The 21,356-nt window shown below is 36.8% G+C and overlaps 1 protein-coding gene across 1 annotated transcript in view; it reads left to right on the top strand.

Annotated features, from left to right (window-relative positions):
* Window positions 1-21,356, top strand: part of zgc:136858 (uncharacterized protein LOC678543 homolog) — a 171,427-nt gene that overhangs the window by 74,765 nt on the left and 75,306 nt on the right. Inside the window, exon 14 of the mRNA XM_039770052.1 lies at window positions 8,016-8,144. Coding sequence (XP_039625986.1) covers window positions 8,016-8,144 — 129 coding nt within the window. The remainder of the gene's footprint in view (window positions 1-8,015; window positions 8,145-21,356) is intronic.

Genomic DNA, 21,356 nt, shown 5'->3' with positions numbered 1-21,356 from the left:
GCAGACCGGCATCTTGAGATCTTAATGTGCTCAGGTTTGTAAGTCATGATAAGTTCAGACAAGTAAGCGGACCTTGGCCATTTAATGCTTTATATGTTAAAAGGAGGATTTTGAAATCTGCCCTAAATTTAACTGGGAGCCAGTGTAAAGATTTAAGAACTGGGGTTATGTGTTCATATTTTCTTGTTCTTGTAATAATTCTTGCAGCGCATTTTGGATTAACTGGAGGCTGTATAGAGAACAGTTTGAACAGCCAGTGAACACCGCATTGCAGTAGTCAATCCTACTAGAGATAAATGCATGAATTAATTTCTCACAATCCTGTTTATTTAGAAAGCGCCTTAATTTCCTAACATTTTTAAGATGGAAAAAACATGTTTTGGACGACTTTGTAATATGCGCTTTAAATGACATGCTAGAGTCAAAGATAACTCCTAGATTGCGGGCTGATTCAGTAAAATTAATTGGGATTCCAACTGAGTTAAATGAGACAAAATATTGCTGTGATCAGCGTCATTCCCTCCAACAATTAACATCTCTGTTTTATCTGTATTTAAAGACAAGTAGTTCTCATTCATCCATTCCTTTAATTCACTAACACAACTAATTAAAGACAACATCGGAGAAACTTCATTTGATTTAAATGAAAGGTATAACTGGGTGTCATCTGCATACGAGTGAAAATTAACATTATGTTTCCTAATGAGAGATCCCAGTGGAAGCATGTAAAGTGAAAACAGTAAAGGTCCCAGTACTGAGCCTTGCGGACACCATATTGAACTTCTGTGTATAATGATGGAGTACTGTCTGCACATTTCTGTACATACTGGAATCGATTTGATAAATAAGAACTAAACCAAGCGAGCACGGGCCTGTAAGCCCTACATCGTTTTCTAGCCTGTGCAGTAAAATAGAATGGTCAATGGTGTCAAATGCTGCACTTAAGTCCAACAACATAATTACAGTGGAATTTCCTTCATCAGAGGATATCAGAATGTCATTTACAACCCGTGTTAGTGCCGTTTCTGTACTATGACCAGTGCGAAAGCCAGACTGGAATTTCTCAAATAAATTGTAATGCGTAAGGTGTGACTGAAGCTGACTGGCGACTACTTTCTCTAGTATTTTAGAGAGAAATGGTAAATTTGAAATAGGCCTATAGTTATTTAGTATGTGTGGGTCTAGGTCTGACTTTTTAAGTAAAGGTTTAATGACTGACACTTTTAGTGCATCAGGTACGGTGCCATGCAGTAATGAACTATTGATAACGGTTAGAATAGGTGCTGCAAGAACATCCATTGCACTTTTTACTAGTTTTGTTGGCACTGGATCTAGGGAACAAGTAGTGGGCTTCATTTTAGTAATTAAAGTTAAGACTTCCTGCTCAGTTACAGGATTAAAATTACTAAAGTGCTGAATGCAATGTGCAGCAGGGTCTGCTAAGCTAGTATTTGGTTTGTACTGTGATGCTGAGATCTGGGATCTTATATTTTTAATTTTCTCATTGAAGAAGTTCATAAAGTCTGTACTGCTAAGATCTGATGGTATTTTGCATAGTGATAACAAGTAGCTCCTCAGGGCTCGTGGTGGCCAAACCCTGCTGAATTTACTTCACCTTGAAATTGTAGGAATGTTCAGGAATTTTTGCAAGCTCTGTAAATGAAGTCAAAGGGGAAATATAAACTGAACTAGTTTTGAGTGTATTATAATGGTGCAGGAGTCTTTTAAATGTCTCTGGAAGCTAGGTAAAAATCTGCCAATTATGCTGGACAGAATATTGTAGGCAAAAATGTGACTTGAGCTGTGAGGCAACAGTACTAACCACTGGGAGAACAAAAAAGAAACTAATAGAATTAAATACCAGAGAAGTAATAGTTGAATACTGTGGCAGACGAGAAGGATGCATAAATTCAGTAGGACTTGTATCCCAAACATTTGAAGCAGGTGGCTGGGTTAAGCAATATAATGCTAAAAAATACAAACATAAAAGTGTGCCTTTTCTACTTCAGTGTAAACCAATGTAAATTATGACATAATAAAGGCTAATTTCTGTCATGTCAAATATTGTAATTAAATTGTATATTAATTACTTCAGAGCTACAATTTTTGGATTTTGTGAGACGGTTTCGCTGTGAAGCTTGCAATACGGGGGAGAAAATATCAAAATCCCGTGAATTAAACACAGTCGATGTGAGAAGTATTCTATTGATCAAAGTGGCTCTACAGCTATGAAGGACAAAGAATTCTGGGAAATCAAGATACAAAGCCCTGCCCATTGACCGTGCTGTTTGTTGAGAACTTGAAAATGAAAAGTGGAAATGTCTCTTACCTTTCATTTTTGCAGCTTCACTGTGGCTCAGGTTGAAAATGAAATTTCAATGGGGTTATTTCATTTTCATTATCATTTTTGCAGCATTTTTGCATGCAGACTTTGAAAATGAAATTGCAAAAGAGAGATTACATTTTCATTTTTTCAGAAAATACCTTCAATACAGGTACACTATAAAGCTACACTATACGGTATACACAGCAGAAATACTGATATACAAAGTTAACAGTATGCAAAAAATAAAATGTAAACCACAAGCACAGGTACAGTATACAGTGGTGCTTGAAAGTTTGTGAACCCTTTAGAATTTTCTATATTTCTGCATAAATATGACCTAAAACATCATCAAATTTTCACTCAAGTCCTAAAAGTAGATAAAGAGAAACCAGTTAAACAAATGAGACAAAAATATTATACTTGCTTATTTATTTATTGAGGAAAATGATCGAATATTACATATTTGTGAGTGGCAAAATTATGTGAACCTCTAGGATTAGCAGTTAGTTTGAAGGTGAAATTAGAGTCAGGTGTTTTCAATCAATGGGATGACAATCAGGTGTGAGTGGGCACCCTGTGTTATTTAAAGAACAGAGATCTATCAAAGTCTGCTCTTCACAACACATGTTTGTGGAAGTGTGTCATGGCATGAACAAAGGAGATTTTTGAAGACATCAGAAAAAGAGTTGTTGATGCTCATCAGACTGGAAAAGTTTACAAAACCATCTCTAAAGAGTTTGGATTCCACCAGTCCATAGTCAGACAGATTATGTACAAATGGAGGAAATTCAAGACCACTGTTACCCTCCTCAGGAGTGGTCGACCAACAAAAATTACTCCAAGAGCAAGGTGTGTAATAGTCGGTGAGGTCACAAAGGGCCCCAGGGTAACTTCTAAGCAACTGAAGGCCTCTCTCACATTGGCTAATGTTCATGTTCATGAGTCCACCATCAGGAGAACACTGACCAACAATGGTGTGCATGGCATGGTTGCAAGGAGAAAGCCACTGCTCTCCAAAAAAAACATTGCTGCTCATCTGCAGTTTGCTAAAGATCATATGGACAAACCAGAAGGCTATTGGAAGAATGCTTTGTGGATGGATGAGACCAAAATAAAACTTTACAAACTTTGGTTTAAATGAAAGCGTCATGTTTGGAGAAAGGAAAACACTTTATTCTAGCATAAGAACCTTATCCCATCTGTGAAACATGGTGGTGGTAGTATCATGGTTTGGGCCCGTTTTGCTGCATCTGGGCCAGGACGGCTTTCCTTCATTGATGGAACAATGAATTATATCAGAGAATTCTAAAGGAAAATGTCAGGACATCTGTCCATGAACTGAATCTCAAGAGAAGGTGGGTCATGCAGCAACACAACGACCCTAAGCACACAAGTTGTTCTATCAAAGAATGGTTAAAGAAGAATAAAGTTAATGTTTTGGAATGGCCAAGTCAAAGTCCTGACCTTAATCCAATCAAAATGTTGTGGAAGGACCTGAAGCCTGCAGTTCATGTGAGGAAACCCACCAACATCCCAGGGTTGAAGCTGTTCTGTATTGAGGAATCGGCTAAAATTCCTCCAAGCCAGTGTGCAGGAATGATCAAAAGTTACTGGAAACGTTTAGTTGCAGTTATTGCTGCAAAGGGGGGTCACACCAGATACTGAAAGCAAAGGTTCACATACTTTTGCCACTCACAAATATGTAATATTCGATCATTTTCCTTAATAAATAAATGACCAAGTATAATATTTTTGTCTCATTTGTTTAACTGGTTTCTTTTTATCTACTTTTAGGACTTGAGTGAAAATCTGATGATGTTTCAGGTCATATGTATGCAGAAATGTAGAAACTTCTAAAGGGTTCACAAAATTTCAAGCACCACTGTAAAACATCTAACAGGGTATAAGGTAAAAGAACAAAATTAATTCTTTGTAGGGCCTTCACGCCTAGCAAATCAAGAAAGAGAATGAAGGCATAATCTTACGGAATAGTAGGGACAATGGAAACTCATAAGTGAAGCCAAAGAGAACCACTGGATGTTCAGTCTGAAATTAAATAATAAAGCAAATGAACCTCCCTAATAGGCCCATGACAAGAGAAAAGAAAGAACCCTAAAGTTAATGAGCATTTTCTAAGAGTTGCTTAATGGTGCTTTAGAACAGTAGAGAAATCCAGCAGAAGATCTCTGGGTAGGGATGCTCTCATTGACCGACAGATTTACACTACAAAAGACTCGATCAGTGATCAGTGAATTGGAAAATTAACAAAAAACAATCTTTTCAGCCCATTTTTTCTAAACTTTACTGTAAATTAATTGTAGAGCTCCTTTACACAAGATAATACAGTAATTGAGCCAGTGTGTGTCTTTTTTTTTTGCAGAGAACTTCCTGTATGTTAACATGTTAGCAGGTTGGATAATGGATGGATGGATGGAAAAAAAGTTGTACTGAGTTTATTATTTGTGTGTGTCACGTAGAATAGGTTTTGGTAAGAAACAAGTACTGCATAATTAAAATGGTTTGGGGGTCAGGAAGGACTCATTACAGGCTCCCCTCCTTAAATACAAACCCGGGCTTATAACTTACCAAGTGAAGAGTGTGAAAGGGACACACAGATGTAGGCTGGTTTCTGGGGATGAAACAAACAGAGGAGAGAGATGAGCTGCCCATTGGGACTGAGGTCCCAGTTATATATGAGCTATCCCCAGTCCAGCAGGCAAGAATAAAAAAAATGGGAATTTGATCCAGAGAGATCAATCCATGGGCAGGCCATGACCCTCTGGGAGCAGGTGGCCTTATGATTAAGGTCATTTGAACTGACCAACTGCCAAATAGTACAGCAGGTAGCCTGCTTCATTTTTCTACAGGGCCTTCCCAAAAACTTCCCAATAGCCGAACTGGGGAGATATCCATTCTATGGAAGAGCTTATACAACTCGTAAAACCACCCATGCCAGCCTTGAAATCTGGGAGAGCAGAACAGTCCTCTAGTGGATTTCCTAGAGATTACATCCTACAAAAAAAGTCTCTTCCACATAAATCAAAGCCTGTTTCTGAGTTCCTGGGCGGATGGGCGTGCGACCTACCCGGGAACAAGGTGGGATGTAGGTGGAGGATGTAGGTGGAGGGGAGGAAATGGTTTGTGTGCTCTTGCCAACCCACTGACGTTATTGAATACGGGACCTATAGTTATTAATGGTTACAAACTTGATGCCTTGTTTGATTCCGGCAGCAACTTTTCCATTGTTGATTGTCGATATGTCTTACTGCGGCAAAGGATTAAAGAAAAGACCAGTATTAAATGTATTCACTGAGACATCTGTATGTACAATACTGCCCTATGTTTTGTGAGCCAGGGAGGATCACTAAAAAAATTTCCCATGGCGGTCCTCCCTAATCCACCTTTCCCAGCGATTCTGGGGCAGGACTGGTCTGATAACAAATGCAGTAAACTATTGACTACTCCTGATAAAAACTTAGGCCTCTTTATAGATTGGGATAACTCGTCTCAAGCTGTCTTCACACCGTGTACACAGCCGGGGGAGAGAGATATGGAAGCCCACGAGGAGGATGGGGAGACTCCTGGACCGTTCCAGACAAATACATCATCCACAAGTGCCTCGACAAGTTGGGAGGAATCCCAACCCCTTGAGGTCAGACCGGACCCTCTCTCTGACATACACTTTCATTTTAGAAAAATGCCGGCTTCTTTTAAAAGGGAGCAGTGGAATAATGACTCACTAAAATTTGCAAAACATGCAGTAGTCCTTGTCAATGGCCAACGCACACATCAGCCCATGCCACAGGGACCTCACTTTGTAATAGAAAATGATCTGTTATATCAGGTCGCAGAACATGGGGAGGAGGTCCGGAAACTGTTGTTAATCCCACGAACCCACCGGTGGCAGGTTTATGAATTAGCACACGCCCACCTCCTTGGAGGCCATTTAGGCGTTGAAAAAACTTTGTAGCACGTTCTTAAGAAAATGCTTCCCTGAATACTTTGGTTATAGGCAGATGAATTATTGTTCCTTAATGTTTCACTTTTATCTTTCCTCCTATTTGTAAGGCCAGTGGGTCTGACTCTTCTCTGCAACCTGTTTTCCCTAATGGTTTTGGCCCTGTAGTTGCCAGAATCATGTGAGCACTAGTTTCCTTTTACAGCCTTTCTGGATTATGCATCTTTAGCCACTGTGTAACATCATAACATTGCATTCAAAATGCAATTAATCCTAAAATTTGAGTGTTAACTATCCTCAGAACTTACATTTTGAGTCAATCAGAAGGAAACACATGAAAATGGAATTTGTGTGTTTAATGAGCCCACCAGCATCTGTTTCTGGCCTTCATTTTGTCTTCCGAATTGAGTGCCTACTTTCTCAGGTCCCTATATGTTTTGACTTGCTGGATTTGGCTAGTAATTTGTGTCTTATTTACCTTTGCTAGTATCTGATCTGCTGTTCCTGGACTTTTCTGTGTCTGTTGAAATAAACCTAGCTGTCATGTCTGGTTCTTGCTTCAGCTTCTAATGGAATCACATATTTGTATCCATCCTTTAAACTTTGTCATCTGTTGCTTAAACTTTTCCCAACCAGTAGTCTTGTCCTCAGAAGTAAATGGATTCTTGTCATTGTCAGGGTCACTAAAGAGCCACAAGTCACACATTTACTGCCAATATGTGAATATACTTCATGTATGTCAGAAAATCACACAAGCTACTTGTGCATTACATTGTTAAGTTGTTAGCCAGGGTTGCCATATGTTCCGATTTGAGCGAGACTGTCCTGAGATCAACAGACATATCCCAAGTCCCTCACTGCCTCTGAAAAAAAATCTTAATCCAATTTGTATATTGAATATCTAGTTAGAGACTCAAAATTTTTATAGACAGCCTGGTGTACCACTATTTATTAATAAAATTTGTAACTGTCAGTTGAATCAGAGTGTTTGAATCATGTTTGTTCGCGTACATCATGTGCTTGTGTCATTGTACATTTATTGTGCTCATCAGGGCATCTTATGTGTAATTCGTTTTGAAACTGAACTAATACTGATAAACACTTTTTGACTAATAGGGTAGGTCACATCTGCATATCTGTATTCTATTTACCAATACCATGTTGTATTATATGAAACATAAAACATGTTACAAGTTATATCAAACATACCTGTACCTAAATTTTAAATGAAAAAGAAATGTGAGGTGATACACAAAATCACACAAAATGTAAATGTAAATTTGTATTTATGGTAGTTTAGTATGCATTGAAATACTGGTATTGTGTACTATTGTGATTATTCTCTGACTTTTTTATATACTGCATGTTCTTTTCTATAAATGTGCTTATTTACATATACTTATATGTTTAGATTATACATGTTTATATATATATAATTATAATTGAATTAAAATCATCTATTTTTTTGCCTTCTTTAGTTCCTTAACATTTTTTTTTGCTGACTCAAAATAGTGGCTGTCCCAACCTGTGATTTTGGAAATCTGGCAACCATGTGTTAAAATAAGTACTATCAGAAAAATAAATTTAAAGTTATTGAAAATGTCCAAATCAATCACTATCAATAGTAAATAATGGGCTTCATAAAAATAACCCATAAACTCCTTTTGAACAAGTAAAAGAAATTAGGTACAGAACAAAAGATGAGAAATGTGTTTTTTAATATATTCTCAGAACACTAGTGGGATTGCAAGACTGCGAGAAAACAGTACAGCCACTTACTGTGCTGTAATTACAAATAAAGGAGAAATTAAATTAGGCTTTGGAGACATGGACATCCATCAGGAAATCACCAAGAACTATGTAAGTGAATTTTTCTTTCCTCCTTTTCTATTGTTAAGAAAGACATCCAACAAAAGAGTTAAAATATAATTTTCATCTTTATTTCTTTTTGTTCATAAACCCAGATGGCATGGAAACAAAGAAACGTTTTTACACGAATAATAACATTTAATTGTTGAGAATGCAAATTTCCCATCATGCCTGTTTTCTAAGCTGAAACAAATGTTCTCACAAAAGACTTTTTTAAAAGAAGTTTTTTTCTTAGTATTTTTACTAGTTTCTTCAAGTATGTAATTCAATACTGTATGTTGATGCCTCAAGAAAAAAAAAACATGTAAGCTTCTATCATACAGTAGATATTTTTAAATGACGTTTTTCTGAAAGGACCTGAGTATGAAGTCTCTGTTTTGTTTGTGATTGTTGTCTACATCCTTCTGCAAGTCAATTCCAGTCATTGTAGTTAGCAATCTTTACAACATCATTGTGGAATATGAATGTTTACGCCCTGAGAACATACTTATTGTTGCTGGGGATGTCAATATAGCAGATTTGAGGAATATTTAGTCTAAACATCATCATCCTGTCAGCAAAACTGAGGTATAGCTAAAAGAAATAATTTCTAGCCTAGGAACATTATAATTGGACTATTTCAGAAATTTTGGCAGATTTACCTACCTTTGATGAAATTGCAATGTATAAAGCAATAACCTATACCAAAAAAAGATATAAACAAAAATGGGCACAGGCGAGGTTTAAGGTTGGTAGAAATGTATGTCCCCTAGAGGCCAAACAGTGCACTGGCACACTAACTATGTAGACAGAATGCTGTCTACTATCCCTGACACAACACTTATCATTAAGAATAAGTAGTATTAAAAATCTCTATCATGCTGCTCTATATTGTTTAAGAATCCAATAAATTATATTCATTAATATTTTCCTTTAAAACTGTACACAATTTGCCTTAATAAATACATTTTAAAAACTGAAAAATTTAGACAGTTAAAAAAAATATCTAAATAAATAACCAATAGGTTTTAAAAGCAATTAAAGACAGCTTAAAATAGAGTCTGGCAGTCACATCACATCTCAGTACTCAGTACTACCAGCTTACAAGCAGTCACTGAAGCAAGGGAAGGCAACTAAAAAAATACTGTTTCAGTTCCGGAAAAACTGCAGAATGTTTTTGCTTCTGTAAGTTATGGCCTGTTTAAGGATATTGCAACAGATATGGAAGAATATGCAACCAGTGTAAGTGGACTCATCAGAAAATGTTTTGAAGACTTTATGCCTTTGTAAAAAATCCACATATTTACTAAAAGAAACCATGTATCACTAGTGACTTCCAAAATTGGAAGCAGGTTCACAGCAATACTTTTCACATCAGCAATATGGAAAATATGACAAAAATAGTTATGAAAAGCAGGGAAGCAATTAAAAATGTTGTAGGGAAATACTAAAGTTTACCAAATGTCAATATAAGAATATAAGAATTACACTTGTGTTTTACATAAACCATGATTTAACTAATATTTTCTATGCCCACTTTGATTGCTAAAACAAATAGCACTTTATGTAACTGAAGCACCACATGGTTCATCCTTTTGTCTTTATGTGGATAGACTTCCAGGAAGCGTTTTAAAAATCTGCAGTGATCCGGCTTATACACTGACATTTTTAATTTCTCATTAAGATCTTCTGTAGTCCCCACTTGCTTTTGAAAGAGAACAATGATCTTTTTGCCAAAATATAAGCACAGTGATTACTGACTTTTGGCACCATTTCCCATTTTGATGAGATGCTTCTGGAAAACAATAAATAGGTAAAAAATAAATAAATAGAAAAAAACGAATAAGAAGAAGAAGATACCACATTCCTTGCACTTCATTCCATTCTGACACACCTGCATAATAAAAAAAACTGCTATGCCAGATTTCTCATTATAAACTGTAATTTAGTATTTAATACCATCATGTCATAAAAGCTTATCACAAAGTGTCTAGACTTTGGACTAAATGGCAATCTTTTCAAATTTTTTTTTGACCTCAGCATTTGGGGTTTAGCACCAACCTTAAACACGGCACCCTTAGGTCCAGGATATATATAGCGGAGGGTTTGATACCTTGGAAAGGCAAACCGTATTCCAATCTGTGTGGGACACACACCCATTCTCACATTCACAAAAGACTAGTTTGGAATTACCTGTCAAAGTGGTCAGACATTTGGGGTGTGGGAGGAAGCTGAAGTTTCTGGACAGATATTTGTAGACAGAGCAAGTTCAGCAGAAATGAGATCGGGGATTTACACCATGGTCCCTTGAACTCTGAGGCAATATGATAATGTGATGGAAACGCTAATCATTGTTCCACTTTGCTGCTTTCAACATATACTGTAGATATTGTAAAATATTTTCCTCGATTGTAAACACTGTTGACTGAAGTTTGCTTTTAAAAATACACCATATTATTAATTGTAGGAAAATCAACATAGATCTTAATGTCTTTAGAATTACTATAGAAATGTAATTCTTTTCTTAGCAAAGAATTCTTGCAAACACCTACTCAGTACTAGCCAGCCAAGTACAGAAATAATGATGAAATAGGAAACAGCCTATTTAGATAAACAGATCATAACAGAACCATGTAACCTTGATGGTAAGTGGAAGTCAATCTTCATCTCTTTAAGATGAGGATTAACATCTATTACAAGTAACCGCCTTTATTTAACACCTCTGTTTTCTACCAGACTGTTTTGCCTTAACAATAGACAGTATTGAAAGATACTTATAATTAAATCTAAATCCTAGTATTTTCGTAAATCATATACTTTTGCCTAACATACATCGGAATATTACAGGAAACTTGAGTTTTGAGTTTTTGAAATTAATCTGTGCGGTACTCATTGCACATTGATGAACTTAAATTGAATTAAAAAAATATTTTGTTGTTTAATGTTTCATATTTGATACCACTTTGCATGTTGTAAGCTGCCATTTCATAGACGAAGTACTGAGACAAATGTAAATGCAAGCAGTGCTTGGCTGAAAATCCTTCTCATACAAAATGTCTTCATTACCCATTGACATTAGCAAACCTTGTTAAAATGTTCAAGATGCTTTGCCAAGAAAACAATTCTCAGCTGCTGTTTGCTTTGAGATGTTTTGACTTCACTCTCTTGTTCAGCAAGTCAGGTTAACTGACTGATTTGGTTAGTTTTCACTTTTTATCAGTGATTCACTTGCATTTTGGATCATTGTGTTTCTCATCATTAGCATCAAGTAGTTGCTGGAAACAAAAATGATCCACAACAAGGTTATTTACAAGTATTTAGAGTCCAAATCCTCAAGGCACATATCTTTTTGTGAGCAGTTTGGTCAAATCTGGGCTCTCCCTCTTCTTTCTTGGCCCTAATTTTTCTACTGTATGAGAAGGGCATTCAGTGTCCAAGTGAACTGAATCAAATTATACCATAGAAGATGTTCTTTGGCTTTGCTGTCCCAGTTGATGATGCTGATTTGCCTCTCTGTAAGATAGGCCATTAGTGTCACTGAATCACTCCAACAGACTACCCAGGGTCCTCTAGCTTCGGTTCACACAGAAGTCTTAAGATTTGTCTCGGATGCAAAAGAGCCATTCAGCAAACCATATTCAGCAGGAACATGACATCAATGATGGTTCCCTTTGCATCCTTGAGGAAGTCTGAACTGGAACGACAGACCTTACTTTGTTCCAGAGGATCTTGTGAGGAGTTTTCTTTACCTCAACAACTAACTGTCCCAGAAAGAAGCCATCTATAAGGAAGTTTAGAATCACCTTCAGGAAACTGCACTATTGGGTGTTTCTGAGCTGTGAAGTCAAGAAGGAAAACAAATAGTCTAAAATGCTGATTGTGTCACTTCTGTTTTGTAAGGTAATGAGAATTACTTCATTGTCTTTTTGCATTATGAAGAATCAGCCAATGAATTAAAGAAATGTTCTTTTGTAGTGGCAGACAAGATGTTTCTTTGCACTTCTAACACTATTTTGCTGGTATCTTCAACGTCATAAACGAAAAAAATAGCAGTTATGTTATTGCATGTGACTTTTGAGAATGTTTTACAATTCACAGACGCATTATGGTGATTTTCTATATTGTGCTATGTTGTATGAATAACACCAGACACATGAAACTTGTTATAATGCCGACTTAACTGGAATTCTGGTGTTGAAGAATAGACACTGTTTCTCTATATTTAGCTTTGCAATTTTTGACCGGTGGACTAATGTTACCTTTTTAATTGTTATGTTTATTTTTTACTATGCTCCATCCAAAATTCACAACACTCTGAATAGGTTATACTGCATGGTGCGCTCTTAGTTGGTACAAAACTAACCGTGAAGGCTGCCTGTATTACAGGAGTGGTCCTGAACTTGCAGGTGGCTCAGGATGTTGGTGAAAGTAGTGGCTAGTTATTCCATTATGGTTTACAAAGAGGAACTGCTAAAATAGAGCAGAATAGATTTTAACAATATATGATCTTCATTTTATTGGCAAAGGCATGTGAGCAAGAAGAGATCCCTTATTCATTCAAAGACTGATAAAATGGACTATGCAAACTGTCAGGTTATCAAATAAGGATCTTGTCAAGATTATCATCAAAAATCTCACTCCTTGCAAATAAGCAATCCTTGGAGACCATCAGTCCAAGTTTAGAAAAGGCAGATCTACCACCAAACACATTTTTGCAACAAAAACAGAGCCAGAAAAGTGTAAATAATTTAATATTTGCCTACAATACCCCATCTGTCAATTATCAGTAGGCATATGACAGTGTTTTCCATTAGAGTATGCCTGTATCTACAGTCATTCTAGATTCTGAAATTCCACAGAAAGTATGGGTATGACTTATTTTAACAGTGGAAATCCAAAAAGCAGTAACAAAGGAGTCAGCAAAGGCCTCAAACAAGAAGACAGACTGGCAAGAAAAAATGTAATCTTACCCAGGACCTTAGAAATCAATAAAGTGCCCTCCATAATGTTTGGGACAAAGACACATTTTTATTTGATTTACCCTTCAGCTCCACAATTTAAAATTGCAAATTAAAATATTCGGATGTGATTAAAGTGAACATTGATAACTTTAATTTATAGGCATTTGCATACATTTGGTCAAACCATGTAGAAATGACAATGACAGTCCCTTCTCTATCCGTCAAGAAATAATCTCAAAGATAATGATTTGTCATAAACTTTAGCTTAGTTTTAGCATACAGTATCTAATTAACATAAAATGAACAACAATAAAATGTGTCTGTCAAAATATAAGAAATTATGGACAGGTCTTCATAAAGTGAGTTTCATTTTTTTCTTATTTTAAGCAAAATAGGACACAATGTTCTTTTCATACTTTGTTATGGCAGGGTTAGATTTTTTTCTAATTGAGCAACATGAGGTACTGTACTAATAATGTTCTGAAGTTATGAAAATGTTTCCTCATTGAACAAATTGTTAGGAACACAACACTAATACTGGGAAGGGCCTCCTTCTTCTTCCAAAAAGCCTCAAATCTTCATGGCATGGATTCCACAAGATGCTGGAAACATTCCTTTGAGATTCTGGTCCATGCTGACATGATTAAATCATGCAATTTCTGTTGATCTGTCAACTGTACATTCATGCTGTACTGAATTTATAATCATGTTCATGAAACCAAATTGAGATTAATTTTGCTTTGTAATATGGTGCATTTTCATGCTGGAAGTAGCCATTCGGAGATGGTAAATTGTGGCCATGAAGGGATGCAAATAGTCAGCAACAATGCTCAAACAGGCCATGGCATTCAATGATGATTGATTGGTATTAACTAGCCCAAAGTGTGCCAAGAAAACATTCCCACCCCATTACACCATCAGCAACAGCCTGGATTGTTGACACAAGGAAAGTTGGATGCATGGATTCATGCTATTGGCACCAAATTCTGGCCCAATCATCTGTGTTCCTCAGCAGAAGTTGATATTCATCTGACCAGGCTACGTTTTCCAGTCTTCAGCTGTCCAGTTGTCCAGTTTTGATGAGCCTGTGCCCACTACAGAACCTGCTTTCTGCTGTTGGCTGGCAGAATTGGAACTCACCCTGACCTAGACATGGTTTTCTGATGTTGCAGTCCATTCGCCTTAAGGTTTGGTGTGTTGTGCATACTGAGATGCTTTCACCTCACTACAGCTGTTCAGAGGGGTTATCTCATTTACTGTAGCCTTTCTGTCAGCTCCAACTAGTCTGACCATTCTCCGCTGACCACTCTAATCAATAAGGTGTTTCCATTCATTGAACTGCCACTCACTAGATGTTTTCTGCTTTTTGCACCCATTCTCAGTAAACTATAGAGACTGTTTTGTGTGAGAATACCAGGAGATCAGCAGTTAAAGATATACTCAGACAAACAATCATGCCATGATTGAAATGACTGAAAGATCTCTCCCATTCTGGTTTTTGATGTGATCATTAACTGACCCGTATCTGCATGATTTTATGCATTGCACTGCTGCCTCATGATTAGCGGGTGAGATAATTACATGCATCAACAAGTGTACTGGTGTTCCTAATAACTTGCTAAGTAACTGTATTATTCACTATAAAGCTCAGAATATTAGTGTTAGTGGAACAGAGTTATCTGTTATTCTACAATTCAAAACAAGTTATCTCTTATAAATAAATTTAAATTTTATTCTGAATAAAGTCTGAGAGTAGGAAATTCCTGTAACATGTAGTCCAGTGTGTCAGGTACATCCTGACAGTGTTTATTATTAGAGTCTTTACCTTTACATTTTGGATAACATGAGTGAAAAGAAGTACTGTATTTGTGATTTACAGTTTGATTTGAATTACGTTATGCTTCAGACAAACTGACGAGGAGTGTATTTTTTTGGTAGTTGGCTTCCATTCATCATCTGAATTTGATAGGTCCTGTTTTCAACATTGTCTCAGATGATCCTGGGGTGAAATCTTTTGAAAAACACTGGTAAGTTTAGAGCGTCTGCTTATACAGTATCATCACCACATTAGACAGGATAGTTTGGGAGGTTGAGAAAGCTGCCTACATTTAATTTAACAAAGTCCTTATCTTGACTGAGGTAAAATAAATATTGCTGAAATGCTATATAACACAATTGTTCAAATAAAGATCTTTAAATGTGTTCATAGCAAATGCCATAAATGAGTTAAAATTGTGTGGTTTAAGAATGGCGGAAATGTATTATTGCCTTGTATTCTTGCAATTAATAGTAGCATGTATTAAAGGCAATTTATAAATTATGCAGTAACCACAACAGATAGAAGCTGAACTAATACAACACGTTTGTGATCTCTTATGGGCTTATGAGTAGTTTGAACACACAAAGACTGTTACTCTGTGATTAGTCTATTTGAAACCAAGGTCAAATGAACATGGACTCTACACTGTGAGATTCCACCATTGCTGTACAATGTGCCATAGTGAGATTTCTTTGGGCAAAGAGTTGTGGGCATGTACCCATAAACCCTCTCAAAGGTGTTGTATTGGGTCAGCTTCTATCCATTGCGGTTACTGTGTAATTTTCAAATTGCCTTTACTTTTGATTTACACTTATATTACAATGTTTACTGCATTAGTGCCATATTGTAAGTTAGGGCTCAACTTCTGAATTTCAATTGAAAATATAGTTACTATATGTGTGTACGTATGTAAGCTGACCTTGTTGTTGCATATCTGTACTAAAGGGCACCTGACCCTTCACCCTCCTCCTCTCTCAGGTAACAAACAAAAACACCTAGCTGATTCAACTTTAATTTTTTTTTCAATTAAAAATAAGACAAGAATTTAGAACTTGACCAGGACCAAAATATCGTTTCTGTCATGTTATGTAATACCAGAGAACTGAAAGAGGAAATGCTTATTTTTCACATGATAGAATTTAGGCAGTTACAATTAACTAAACAAACAAACCCAATGAACTTAAAGTACATTCTTAAAATGGTGTTTAAGTTTTTAGGAAATATAACATGTTTTACGTTGTACAAAACATAAAATTTTTTTGAAATGAATGCTCACATAGTTTATTGAAATGTTTAAATGTATGTATGTGCTTTAGGTAAACTAAAAAGTGGAATGTACATCATTCATTAAAATAATATTAGGTTTAATGGCAATGATTGAAACATGAATTTCTATATTTTTTTAATAACACGTTCTTTAGTGCAAAAGTAGAAGAGGAGTACTAAAAGTAATGGGGAAATTAATTTTATGATTCAATAAAGACATAAACAGGAAATTACTGCTGTATATCCATCCATCCATTATCCAACCTGCTATACCCTAACTACAGGGTCACAGGGGTCTGCTGGAGCCAATCCCAGCCAGCACAGGGCACAAGGCAGGAAACAAACCCCAGGCAGGGCGCCAGCCCACCTCAGACTGCTGTACAGTATATGTCAATTAAATTTACATACCTTTGTTCATTTCTTTACTCAATCCAATTTGGGAATCATGAATTTTTGCCCCCACTGTAGAAGTTAGGAGATTCCAGTGTGGTAGAGCTCTGTTTCCCGTATCATACACTTTCCACTGTCATCTGGACCGTGCAGTGACCTATTCAAATGCCTGCTGTAATTTCTCTGATTGCAGCACAGCAATTCTTTCTAATGGATGCATCATTTTTCTTTCTGTTTTACACAAAGATAAAGTGATGTTTATAGTTAGGTCTATAAATATTTGGACAGAGACAACTTTTTTCTAATTTTGGTTCTGTACATTACCACAATGAATTTTTAAATGAAACAACTCAGATGCAGTTGAAGTGCAGACTTTCAGCTTTAATTCAGTGGGTTGAACAAAAAGATTGCATAAAAATGTGAGGCAACTAAAGCGTTTTTTTTTACACAATCCCTTCATTTCAGGGGGCTCAAAAGTAATTGGACAATTGACTCAAAAGCTATTTCAAGGGCAGGTGTGGGCAAGTCCGTTGTTATGTCATTATCAATTAAGCAGATAAAAGGCCAGAAGTTGATCTGAGGTGTGGTGCTTGCATGTGGAAGATTTTGCTGTGAACAGACAACATGCAGTCAAAGGAGTTCTCCATACAGGTGAAAGAAGCCATACTTAAACTGTGAAAACAGAAAAAACCCATCCAAGAAATTGCTACAATATTACAAGTGGCAAAATCTACTGTTTGGTAAATCCTGAGAAAGAAAGCAAGCAAGCACTGGTGAACTCAGCAATTCAAAAAGACCTGGGGCCTCATGTATAAACAGTGCGTACACACAGAAATGTTGTGTAAGAACTTTTCCATGTTCAAATCGCAATGTATAAAACTTACACTTGGCGTAAAGCCACGCACTTTTCCACGGTACCTCATGTCTTGTCGTACGCAAGTTCTCCGCTCGGTTTTGCAAACTGGCGGCACCCAGCGTCAAAGCAATGGTACTGTTCTTGTGTGATTACTCATTATTTTCATGACACGGCATTATAAATACACAGAAACTAACCGCATATTGTTTATTAGTGTAATGCATCTGATTGTAATTAACTCGTAACAATATAATGGTTCAGGGAACAGCCATAGTATTCCAAATACCATAACTGCTTTAGCGTTGTTACTCTCACTTCTCCTTCTTCTTCTTCTTCTTCTTCTTCTTCTTCTTCTTCTCCCGTTAGGAGTTGCCACAGCGGATCATCTTTTTCCATATTACTCTCACTGCACGACTCGGAGTATTTATATCACTGTATCTGAGTGTGAATCACAGCAGCAGCTGACTGGAAAGAGAATTATCGGTAGACAGCTTTAAGGACACGCTGTCTCAGCCACTGCAAAACGTTTTAAAGCCTTTCCTGTATAGACCTTGCGGTCCAGAAACAGTTTCATCCCAAGAACTTTAAACGCAGTCAATCAAGTGCTCCTTGTAGAACTGTTTGTACTTATAAGTACAATCACCCCACTGTAAACTTGCACTACAGTTATAATATCTCACAACCTGAGCCACTTTATAAAGCGCGTATTTACATATGATGACGATATCATTTTTAAGGTGAAATGCAGCAAAATATGTTTGTTAAATTTTACACATAAAACTTTAATTTCATTTAAATAATCTATATTCTTCACTGGGAGTGTCGTGAAGGATAGAATAATTAAACATGTACTACGAAGATATTTCAATGTTTCTTAAACGTTTTGAAGAATCGGGGCTAAGCTTACAGATGGCTTAACGTCTATTACAGAGCTGATTGTATGGCGATCGGTTACTTGGGGAAAGAAAAGCACTAACTGCAGTGACGGCTACGCCAATATATATTGAATATAAAACAGAAAGAGAAAATAACAACACAGCTAAAAACGCAGTGACAAATTTCGACAATAAATTATTTAATCGAAGTGAAACACATGTTTAATAACGTACTTTAACTCCTATCATCATGAAAATGACATCACGTATACATCTCAGTATTTTAGTTATTCAGAGAGCTGTAATATCACGAATGTAATGGATTCTGTGTCCAGTTGGAGAAAGAGAGCCGGTTTAAGAAGCAAGTAGTGATTCACGCACATATAGCACATACGAGTAGAAGATCAAATACAAAACAAAGCATTTAACGTGCTACTTTAATTACGATGTGATTTGAGAAACTGGTTAATTAAACGATTTTAAGATGAAGTTTATAATGTTCTACTAAATGACAAAATAAACTACGTGATTAAAGTGGAAATGTTGAGATTGAAGTTGACATTTCGTGCTTTTTCCCCACCGTGTGCCTTTTTCTCTGTACCCTAATAAACTTTCATATGACACTCAGACAGTGGGCTTACAACTCTTCTTTTCACGGCAACTTTGATATGTGACTTCTTTTTTATTTCTGGCACTGTGCGATTTTGTGAATGTGAGCTTTCAAGTTTCTCCAACACGCTATGTCACTCGATCAACTTCATTTTGTTGATTATACCACGGTTTATTTGAACAAATAGTATGTTTTTCCTTTGCCTCCACTTGGTATTCGCTGAAATTCTTATATTTTCCCCGTGCTTTTCCCATTGTCTTTTCACAGAAGGCTGCGCTTAAGGGCGATTTATATTGATTTGCATATTCAAATAGGCGTAATTCTGGGAGGATTTGGGGCGTTACATAATGCGCGTGCACGAGCGTTAGTTTTCACGCTGATCGGGATTTATGTAATGGAAGAACGTGGAAGTTGGAGTATGCACAGATTCCTGCATCTGGATTTTTCTGTGCGTAAGCACATTTCGGCTTTTGTGCTTACGCCATGTTATAGTGCGAGTTCTACGCATGGCATTATACATGAGGCCCCTGGACATCCACGGAAGAAAACAGTGTTGGATGATCGCAGAATCATTTCCATGGTGAAGAGAAACCCCTTCACAACAGCCAACCAAGTGAACAAAACTCTCCAGGGGTAGGCGTATCGATATCCAAGTCTACCATAAAGAGAAGACTGCATGAAAGTAATTACAGAGGGTGCACTGCAAGGTGCAAGTCACTCATAAGCCTCAAAAATAGAAAGGCTAGATTGGACTTTGCTAAAGAACATCTAAAAAAGCCAGCACAGTTCTGGAAAAACATTCTTTGGACAGATGAAACCAAGATCAACCTCTACCAGAATGATGGCAAGAAAAAAGTATGGAGAAGGGGTGGAACAGCTCATTATCCAAAGCATACCACATCATCTGTAAAACACGCTGGAGGCAGTGTGATGGCTTGGGCGTGCATGGCTGCCAGTGGCACTGGGACACTAGTGTTTATTGATGATGTGACACAGGACAGAAGCAGCCAAATGAATTCTGAGGTGTTCAGAGACATACTGTCTGCTCAAATCCAGCTAAATGCAGTCAAATTGATTGGGCGGCGTTTCATGATACAGATGGACAATGACCCAAAACTTACAGCCAAAGCAACCCAGGAGTTTATTAAAGCAAAGAAGTGGAAAATTCTTGAATGGCCAAGTCAGTCAACTGATCTTAACCCAATTGAGCATGCATTTCACTTGTTGAAGACTAAACTTCGGACAGAAAGGCCCACAAACAAACAGCAACTGAAAGCCGCTGCAGTAAAGGCCTGGCAGAACATTAAAAAGGAGGAAACCCAGCATCTAGTGATGTCCATGAGTCCAAGACTTCAGGCTGTCATTGCCAGCAAAGAGTTTTCAACCAAGTACTAGAAATGAACATTTTATTTCCAGTTATTTAATTTGTCCAATTACTTTTGAGCACCTGAAATAAAGGATTGTGTTAAAAAAATGCTTTAGTTGCCTCACATTTTTATACAATCTTTTTGTTCAACCCACTGAATTAAAGCTGAAAGTCTGCACTTCAACTGCATCTGAGTTGTTTCATTTAAAATTCATTATGGTAATGTACAGAACCAAAATTAGAAAAAAGTTGTCTCTGTCCAAATATTTATGGACCTAACTGTATGTTTTCATCTTTAGAGTTATTTTCCAATTATGTGACACTGCCAGTTTCCATATGGTTTTCTCCACATGCACATTTCAGTTCTGCATTGTCATGTTTCAGCCAGTGTTCAAAACCGACTTTAATTCAAATGCTATTTGTATGACCTTCTTATTCATTTTTGATTCTTTTGTTTATGCTAAGATTGTTAGTCATTTACTTCCTATGTGTTTTGTCGTTCAGGGTCCTAATGTAACCCTTTTTCTCCTTTATATTCTTTATTGTGTAGACTTAACCAACATGCCTCAAATCCCATACACTAACCACCCTGTGGTCAGATACACTACTTAATTTCAGCACTTTCTCTCCCTTTCCCTTCTTCATCTATAACTTCAGACAATTAGACAGAGTGAAAGAATATATATCTGAAAAATCTACATTTTTAATTATGTATTGAAAGTAATAGATTTTATTATAACTACAAGCAAATAGAATGTGGCTTTCTAAACCAATACCATAGGAGCTAATAATGCTAGATGTGTAGTTTTGGGTGGCACAATAAGTTACTGTTGCATTTGATTCTTCCTGGTTAGCTCATCATCTACACAGGCCAAGGCAGCCTGCGTTTCTTCAGGTTATCACCTGGTCTGATTTTGTCAGGATTCAACATGGCAGAGAGAACATAACTTTGCAGGCCTCTCTCCTTATTGCCCTTCACCAATGGAATACCTGAAGCACAGTTCCCCACCTCAGGTAATTTTGTTTCTTGTCAGCATCCTTCAAACAAACAACCAAGAAAGGAAATAAGTCATTAATCAAT

The sequence above is a fragment of the Polypterus senegalus genome, chromosome 11 (genome assembly GCF_016835505.1).
Source record: "Polypterus senegalus isolate Bchr_013 chromosome 11, ASM1683550v1, whole genome shotgun sequence".
Taxonomy (NCBI): Eukaryota; Metazoa; Chordata; class Cladistia; order Polypteriformes; family Polypteridae; genus Polypterus; species Polypterus senegalus.
This window is presented reverse-complemented; position numbering and strand designations above follow the sequence as displayed.